The sequence below is a fragment of the Antedon bifida genome, chromosome 3, assembly GCF_963402885.1.
Source record: "Antedon bifida chromosome 3, ecAntBifi1.1, whole genome shotgun sequence".
Classification (NCBI taxonomy): Eukaryota; Metazoa; Echinodermata; class Crinoidea; order Comatulida; family Antedonidae; genus Antedon; species Antedon bifida.
The window spans coordinates 15,980,420-15,989,783 of NC_136228.1; the positions used below are offsets into that span (position 1 = coordinate 15,980,420).

The 9,364-nt window shown below is 30.6% G+C and overlaps 1 protein-coding gene across 1 annotated transcript; it reads right to left on the reverse strand.

Annotated features, from left to right (window-relative positions):
• Nucleotides 1-444: 444 nt before the first annotated feature.
• On the reverse strand, nucleotides 445-9,000 carry LOC144837144 (UNC5C-like protein). The gene is made up of 9 exons (XM_078692154.1): nucleotides 8,449-9,000; nucleotides 7,662-7,796; nucleotides 6,058-6,199; nucleotides 5,874-5,897; nucleotides 5,250-5,279; nucleotides 3,734-4,258; nucleotides 2,540-2,570; nucleotides 1,623-1,657; nucleotides 445-1,362 (listed from the first exon to the last, which is right to left on the reverse strand). The coding sequence occupies exons 1-9, from the start codon at nucleotides 8,998-9,000 to the stop codon at nucleotides 1,277-1,279; spliced, it is 1,560 nt and encodes a 519-aa protein (XP_078548280.1). The 3' UTR covers nucleotides 445-1,276.
• Nucleotides 9,001-9,364: the final 364 nt, after the last annotated feature.

Consider the following 9,364-nt stretch of genomic DNA (forward strand, 5'->3'; position numbering starts at 1 on the left):
GTAAGAATGTGATCAGTAGTCTCCAAGCCAGTCTATAGGCCTAGAGTGTAGGCCCTGGGTAGCGCCAGGCTTAGCCTACTGCTACTAGTCTAGAGAGTAGGCTAAGCCTCTAGCCCGGCGATAGACTAATGACCCTGTATCAAGCAAGTCATGCCGAACAGACATGGAACGCATATTATCATCAATTTTAACGGCTAAACATTTTGTTAAAGACATTTTCCCCAATAAATTATTTTGAGAATTCGTTTCATGCTAATTTTTTTTTTCCGGAAACCTCCACAACATATGCACACAATGACAAAAACAACTGATCAAAAATAGAAAAAAATTTATTGTAAATTGCCTTTTTATACACAAATAAATTATTTTGTATATATTATTATTTTACAGTAATATTTTTCATCACCTTAATTTAAAAAATATCTTTTCCATGGCATTTAAAAAAAATAAACAACATATATAAAAGTAATTTAAAAATGGTCTGATTTAAAGAAATCCCACAATGATTATTTTATTATTCATTTCAATTCATCACTGCATATACAAAAATATAAATAAAAGCAAAGGACAAAAGGAAGTGAAAAGAACAGCACCTCTATCCCCGCCTCCTCCATCTTGAACAAATAACAGAATTAAACAGTACAAGAACAATTATACATTTCAGAGATTACAGACAAAAACCAAACGACGATTACAGAATAGAAGACAGTAACTAGAGATTTGGGCCAGTTCTACATTTAAATATATTTTCTTTTACAATTTGTTTAAAGTATAGTTTATATCAACTCGTTACTTTGGTTGACTGATTACTTAGAAAATCCTGATGATTCAAATTTATTTCAATCGTACTCCAATAAAACCATTGATTTATCTTTAGCCAACTTGTAGTTTTAAAAAGTTATTGAATGGAGCTATGCAATGCTATGCTGTTTAAAATGATGTGGTGTGTACACATAAATATATAAACATACATAATCTCTGAGTGGATGTGAAATACTTGCAATTAGTATCTGCATTAAATGGAGAAAAAATGCAATTTACATATTTCTTACTAATAACATTTGGATTTAAAAATAATATAATACGGTAATAAAAATATATATTATTATTTGTTATTCTTTTTCTTATAAAATCGATTTGAGAGAAATTTCCACATTTTATGATTGTTTCTTTAACATTTTAATAGTGGTGTTTACAGTTTCAGATAACAATTCTTTTTCTTATTTTGTGCCGGTGAGAAGGAGGTGCAGTGAAGCAATATTGTACAAAACTAATATTAGTTTAAAATTCTTGCTAGTCCAAATACAAATTTTACAAAGACTGCAATTAAAATAATACAAACGGGAACCATCCACCAGTGATCTGAAATCAAGAGCAAAATGTTTTGATAAATATTCAACTTTGTTTTATTTTAAATACTTAAAAGATATCTCAAGAATATCAAGTTCCATTATGATTTGTTAATATCTAAATTATTAAAATGGTATTCTATTTTATTACTTTATTTTTTAATGAATGAGGACCAAAAGCATCTATAGTTAGCTATTTGTTAGCTACTTATTGGTGAAGAAAATATATTTTTTATTCTTTTAGTCTTTCAATAGAAAAAAAAAATGTAATACCTGTCAAATATGTATATATCCTATTGATGAAGCTACTGTAAAAAGAACATTTGTACACATAATGACAACTGTTATATAGGCATTAACTATTGAATTAAGTTTGTTAGGAACATATACAGTAACAGATTCTGGATTTTAAATAAAATTGCAGGTCCTATAAAATGGTGAAATTAAGTGCTGAACTCAAGTTAACCTAATGTTCTATCTTTTGCATTGGGGGTGGGTGTGGACTAAAACAACAGCAACATTTTAATGATAAAGATGACTTACGATATTTTATGAGCTTCTTTTCATTAATCAGTACTATTTTAGTTTTATTTCTGGTTATTTATAAGAATTAGTAAGGATACATATTCAGACTTACAGTGTTTTTTTTTGGGGGGGGGGGGCGTCGTTTGCTGAATTTGTTTTCAATTATGCAGAAAAACTACAAATATTTTTTATTCATAAGCCCAGGTGTGTTTCTCTCTTTTCTTTGGGCTGCCTAATCGTGGTCATGTCTTTTCATTAGTAAAAATCACTGATTACAGATTAGCATTAGTAAATCTGCCTCTTTTGCCAAATGCGCGGCATAACATCTACCTGTTCAGGCACAAAAATATGTACACGAAATGCTACTTTAACATTGAATTTGCACATACTTATTTGCTACACAAGCAATAGTATGAATTGTGAGGCATAACGACTATTTTCAAAATGTTCAATAAATGGAAAACTTATTTAGAAGACTAACTTGTTACCAATCGTGCCCTCATTGCGATAAGTAACTACAAATGTCATTAATACTACAGTAGTGACTGTCAAAATCATGCTAAGTGAACGCACTGAGTGAAAGCAATTAGTAATTAATTAGTACTATTAATTATAATAGCATTGTTTCATTACATAAACAAAATATTAATAAAACACTTGCATACCTGTCGTTGTTGTGTTGTTGTTGGTATGGATCTGAAATAACAATGAATATCAATAAGAATTACAAATTGCGAGAAAACAATGAGTTGTTTATTCATACCTGACCAACAGTTCACCCAGATGAATATCAGTTTTTTTCCTGCTGCTAAATTTAATGATTCATTGATTTTATATATTTAGATGTACCGTATTTGTATGTATTTCTTAAATTGAATAAAAATATATACCAGTGATGTATTAAATGCATATTAGTTATGTTTATGAATATCTGTCTTAAGGGGATTTACCACAATATATTGAAAAATACTTTTGGCGATTCTTGGCTATCATTGTGTTATATATTCAGGTTTCAGGTAGGTCAAAGATAGTAGGATTGGTATCAGCTTGTAATTATTATACAATAAACATATTTTTACTTCAATTGGTGTGGTTGAAATATTACAATAATATCTTGATGCAGCAATACTATACAGTAGTATCTTGAATACAATATGATGTCAGGAAGGGTAAAAATGAATTCCTTTTCTGTTCCTAATATCAGTAAACTTGTGAAGTTTAATAAGATTTAGAGGCGTTTATTTGGTGTGTAATATGGTAACATGTATAATTAATTCTCCCTAAATATGAAAAAATACAACACAATTAATATCAAGAATTCTATAAAAATGCTTGGTCAATTGTAGATCATGGGAAGTCAATGAATTCTGCTACAAATAGAAATGAGTTATAATTCAATATTGTGTGTACTGTATATGCATGTGATGGGGCATTTATTTGAGGAAAAAAATTGAATTTATTTGAATAAGTATGGAAATCATATTGTTCATGTAATACCTATTTCTGCTGTAAAACGCTGAATAACTGTTTATTTAAAAATATATATCTTTATATCTGAAAGTTTGTGCTTCCAAAAAATGTTTTCAATCATTTGAAGAATTGAGGAAGAATTGTTAACATTATGAAAAATGTAACGCTCAAGCAGTCAAATGTTCAAGATGCTACAGTATTTTGAAAAACTGGCTAATGGCATTCTAACAAAGAACCAATTGGGTGTTATTAACCCTTATTTTGAAAACATCATTTAAAGGGTTATTTGCAATTTGTCCTAATTCTTTTTCACAGCAGAAACAGGCCATAATTGTATTCATGAAAAATATATAATACAATAATAATATATATATATACAACATACATACCAAGTATATTCTTTGCAATTGGTCCAAGCAGATCAGCAAAAATCTTTCTTTCTGATTCATTTATTAATTTTCCATTGCTCTCCAAGTGAAACACTAAATCCCAAATGGTTTCTATGCTATTTCTTAATGGCCTCAATCCATAGAAAGCAATTACATCTTTTAACTTATTTGGGTCAAATTGTTTCAATGCCTTACATAATCGTTTCCTATATGTGGATAGTGTATGTTTATCGGTTTTTGAAATCTTACTTTCTATCACATACAGATTTATAAGATTTTCAGCATCTTTAATCCTTGTTAAATCAGCAACCTCTGACAAGAGGTTAATATTAGTTGGTGAGATGTAATTTTGATCATGGAGGTTGTTAAATAGATCATTTGCTGTGCAATTTGGATCAGCAAGGGTCTCTAAATCTATGTGTTCAAAGAGACAACATCTTGGTAAGAGGTATCTTTCACCAACATATACTAAGCCAAGATCATGTTTTAACTTTCTGAACTTTTCTTGCAAGACATTAAAATTTGCTGTAAAAAAATGTTGAAAAATGTATTATATTCCTACTGACACTACAAGATATATGTATCTGAGTTGTTACCGTAAATCTTCTAATAGTAACCCACACTCTAATAGTAAACCCCCCTTCTAATAGTAACCCACCTTGTAATAGTAACCCACCTTGTAAGTCAATCTATAATAATAACCCACTACTCTAACCCATATGGGGTTAATATTAGAGTCACAAAAACTATATTGACAAAATTACATTTATGAAGACTGGTCGTTTATGATGCAGCCGTATTTTTAAAACAAGGAGATAATGCATGTTGTTCTCGGTAGTGGGGAGGATTGAGTGTTTGAGTTCAAACAAATTTGTTTATTCGTACTGTTTTATTATTTTGCTATGAGTTGCTGACCGGAAAAGTTGGGGGGTGGGTTACTATTTCCAGGTGCCTAATTTAAGATTAGTAATAGTAACCCACTACTCTAACCCTAACCCCCCTTCTAATAGTAACTCACCCTAAAAAACGATCAAAGAATAATAACCCAGGGTTACAATTTTTTTTATTTACGGTACTATTTAAAGAAATGGTAAACATTTTGGTTTTTAAAATTTAGTTCAATTTTTTTAATTACATCCGAGCAAAACAATAAAAAGTGGGGACTTGCCACCAGATATAATATGTGTATTATCTCTCTTAATTTTGAACCTAAAAAAGAATGTTGTCAAATTTTGGCATTTTTACCTCATCTCAGAAAATGTTTATATGAATAAACAGGAGTATAGCGATTAAAATAATCCTTGCATTGTTTCTACACTTTTTTTTTTTATTGATGTATGAGTTTTACCAGGAATTAACTGCTAAATAGTTCATGAACCACTAACGGAACAACATTTTTCCATGGATACTACTAGTTAAGTACAAATGTCTTCAGGATGGTACTGTATGATTTTGTATTTGTCTCATACAAATTGAATGCTAAATTAACTTAATTGGAATGATAAATATATTATACCTGGGTTGGTTATTGGTGGTTCAACATTTCCTGTAACAAATACAGTATACAATAAATGTTTCAATAGAAAAAAACACATATTTTTTTGTAAGTAAGAAACATATTATGACAGGCCAAGACCACATGTTAAATAGAATTTCTACTAAAAACAATAATGCTTTTCTTTAAAAAAAAAAAAACTCAATATTCATTGATATAGTAGACCCCCCTACTTTATGATACCATAATATAAAAGAAATCCCTTATTAGTGGTGGTGCCAGGATTTGCCAAACGCCCAGAGGAGGGTATGGTGGGTCATGGGTGCAAAGCTAGCATCCATTGGCTGGGCCATCACGGCGATATGAGACTTTACAGTAAGGTTAGTTTTAGTCCTTGATTGGGCACACTCAGTAGGGTAAAAACAATACTTTATCAGGAAAAACATTTTTCTCCCCGTCTGGTCAACCGATGCCTCTCGGGTGCCACCACTGCCTAATAAGGGTACACCCCTATAAAGGAAACAAAAGTGTCTCTTTAATAATACCGTTTTCATAAAGAAATTATAAATAGACACTTTATTAAAAGGGTTCATAGAAACAAAAGTAAATGCTACAGTTTACTACTGAAAATCAACATACACATACTTGCGATTAAAGACCTGATATCACCTGTAACAAATAAGACATATAATTATTTATAATAGATAAACAATAGATTCTTTGTCGTTACAAGATTAGAGATTTAATTGCTATCTTTATGAATTATAAATGTGTTATTTATATATAGATTTAATTTACTACTTAAATTATACAACATTTAAATACTTACAATCCACTTCCACTTCAGGAATATCATTTGAATCTTGTTTTAGTGATAAGGTTGCCCTTAGATCATTTGTTGATGAATTAACTCTTTCTAAATAAAATTTTGTTGATGGTCTTTCACACCATAGGTATTCAGCAAGGATAATCTATGAAAAAAAGTATATATTGGATATGTATGTTTAGCTCACAGCAGTTCTTTGGACCATGTATTCCTCCATGTAATAAGTAGTTGGTTAGTAGTAAGCAAAATAGGCCAAAGTCATAGTAATTACCTATATAAATTTGCATTAAAATAAATATCACTTAACTTAACAGGAAAAGGGTAATTGCCGCTTTGCGTAATTCAGATAATTGAAATTGTATCAATTAAAACAATTTAACAATTGTAATCGTTAAAGTTAAACCAAGGTCAACTTTAAAATTACAAACACTGACAAATCAGGTGGCTCACAAATTACGTCATCATAGTTTGTGAACAAAATATGTATGCACCCATAATTCTTCAATTTTTAGGACATGACAATGTTTTTTAGATTTTTATTTACTTTTAAGATCTACAGTACATTCAGGGCTGTAGCCAGGATCTGTCAAGGGGGGAGTTCGGACATTAACTATTTGGGTCACAGCCCATTCACTCAATATTTTGTTTTGCGTTCAAGTTCAATGCGAACGTACGTCTAGGGGAAACTCCGAAAAAAGTACGGTATGGGCGGTTGGTGGTCTAGAAAAAAATAATCGGATGCTATAATGTAAACTACAGATCATGATACCATAGCTATTATAGTGTAATATATTAAATTCACTATAATCCTCTATGATGATGATACACTATACTTCATAGCCACACATAAATACTGTAGGTAACCGCAGCGTTCCATTTTTTGATGAAGGCTATATAAATATGCATACTGACTGCCAGTGACCTAAACGAATCGTTTGTGCCCCAGCTCACTGTATGAGTACGATACACGCGTCAATATCATGTTACTGTCCATCCAAGGATAAAAAATTTGTATTTATTTTCAGGTGAAAATCGGCAATTCATTTGCAACTCTTAGAAATTTACAGACACGTATCGCTCAACGTATGCTTATACAGGAACGAAGGTATGAGTTATTCACGAAAGAGTTTACAAATTTTTCAATTTACCAATAACCTTTTGTACTGTGGGGCACGTATTTGGAGGATTTTCAGAGATGAGGGTGAGGTAGTGGGCATGTCTGGGGTAGGGTTCGCAGTTAGGGGGTTCGCTGTAAAGTGGGGTTTTGCCCGAACCATAAAATCCCCCCTGGCTACGACCCTGACATTCTTTAACTAAATCATTTAATACATAAAAAACAATTTAATACAAGTTATGTTGCCATCAGCCTACACATTCAATTGATGAGTTGAAATTCTTGTGAACAATGTAAGGATGGAGCCTTACAAAAATTGTAAACATTGCAACACTGTGGAATTTAGACTTTTTCTCATTCTAGTGTGTGCTACTCAAATTACTGTTTCAACAAGCAATAATCAGCAGACTACCTATAATATACAATAATGCATTTGCACAGATTTGTGAATTTTTAAAAGAAAATAATTTCATAACAAAAACAAATTGCTTACTTTTACTCTTTTATCCACTACTCTCCATTTCTGATTTGGTATTTCAACTCTTATTTCCAAGTCTTTATACAAAGACCGTACTGTACCTGGTTCTAAAAGTTTGTCGCCCTGGTATGCTTGTTCTTCATTAACCTCCTGAAATTCATACATGGAAAGTAAGTCTCTTTCCTGGTTATACCACAAACAGAGGTAATTTTATCTCTTTTACCTCATGGTTCTTCATTTATTCTATTTATTTCATTCATTTTATTTCAGTTCATTCAATTTTACGTACAGATACAGATTTAGAAAAAAAAAGAAAAGGTACAAGAAAACAATATTAACTGAATGAACTGAGGATAACCCAAGAAAGTTTAATAAAAAATTTCAACTCTATTGAAGAAATGTCATGAAATGTCACCGGTAGGCCCCTACAGTAAATATATTATAAGAAACATTTTATTTGAGCTGTTTTTACAAATATTTCTATCAAAGCATATTTACATATTTAAAAATATATTTGTACACAAATTACACAAAGGTGAAAAAACTGGAAAAAAAATAAAGAAATGAGATTTTCTGTGTATTTCCCTTTTCATGAAAATAATGGAAACCTTCTGCTTAAATTGTCTATGCATATATATATATAAATACCTATGCAGGTTAATAAAATAATTTATCAGTTGGAAAATAAAAGCAACGATCATCTAATAAATGATTTGGAACATTTTTGTGCATAAAAGATTACGAAATAAAAGTTCCATGAAATTGGAATTCAAATACAGTTTACTAAAAAATTAACAATTACCTTTTGTTTTCCTGGCTTAAAAAATGTTACTCGAAGTCGATATTCATTTTCATTTACAAGCGCCTTTCCAAAAACGCCCAACTTTATACTTTTTTTGGCATAAAAGATATTTCTTACTCGACCGATAATTGCAGAATAACAGAAATGATTTAAATTTATAAAACATCGGCCCTTGTTTAAAGTAAAATTCAAGTCCTTTTCATCACTTTCTAATGTGAGTTTTTTCCATTTATCTTGAAAGCATTCTTTAAAAAGTAGAGAGAATTCCCAAAACTCTTCATTTACAGCATTGTGTGGAAATGACAGTAAACAGGGCTTGTTGAAGATGGTGCCTTCTGGTCCACATTTAACAATAGGTGATATTATTGATTCAAGTGGATGAAGTACAGGCATGTCTGTTTCCTCCAAAATATTTTCTAGTGATATTTCAACTGTCTTTCCTTCTTCTATTGCTCCAGGTTGTATCTGTAACTTTATGTCTTCATCCTTAAGGTGAAGAGTTCCACCTGTAGAGTCCACAATTAACTCCATTCGATCTGCAGAATGAAACATTATTTTAATTGTGTTTGTTATATAGTAATTGTTACAACCTCCTTCATAATAAAATTATACTTTCTTCTATCACAAAGTTACAATGTTAGCTCTCTTTAGAGTATAACTCCTTAACAAAAATAGTACCAAATCATCTTTATTGTCAAGATTATATTAACACTGTACAGTAGTAGATAATACAGCTTATATTTGAACATGTCATTAAGTTAACTAGCAGAACAATTTATATACAGCAATGTAAGATTGTCTATTTTCCTCAATTCATTTATTTCAACTTGAATTGCACAGTGTTAGTTCTATTTAATTTTATAACAAAAATAGTTTTTCATGTTTTTAATATTATTGCAGCCAACTTTGGTTGTGG

Bases quoted from the DNA above. Each gene is read 5' to 3' on its own strand.
- LOC144837144 (XM_078692154.1), bottom strand. From the start codon at position 9,000: ATGTTTCATTCTGCAGATCGAATGGAGTTAATTGTGGACTCTACAGGT. The intron at 4,259-5,249 runs GTATAATATATT...ATTTTTTTACAG, and splicing joins ACCACCAATAACCAACCCAG to CAAATTTTAATGTCTTGCAA. The intron at 2,571-3,733 runs GTATGTATGTTG...TTGTTATTTCAG, and splicing joins AATTGCAAAGAATATACTTG to ATCCATACCAACAACAACAC.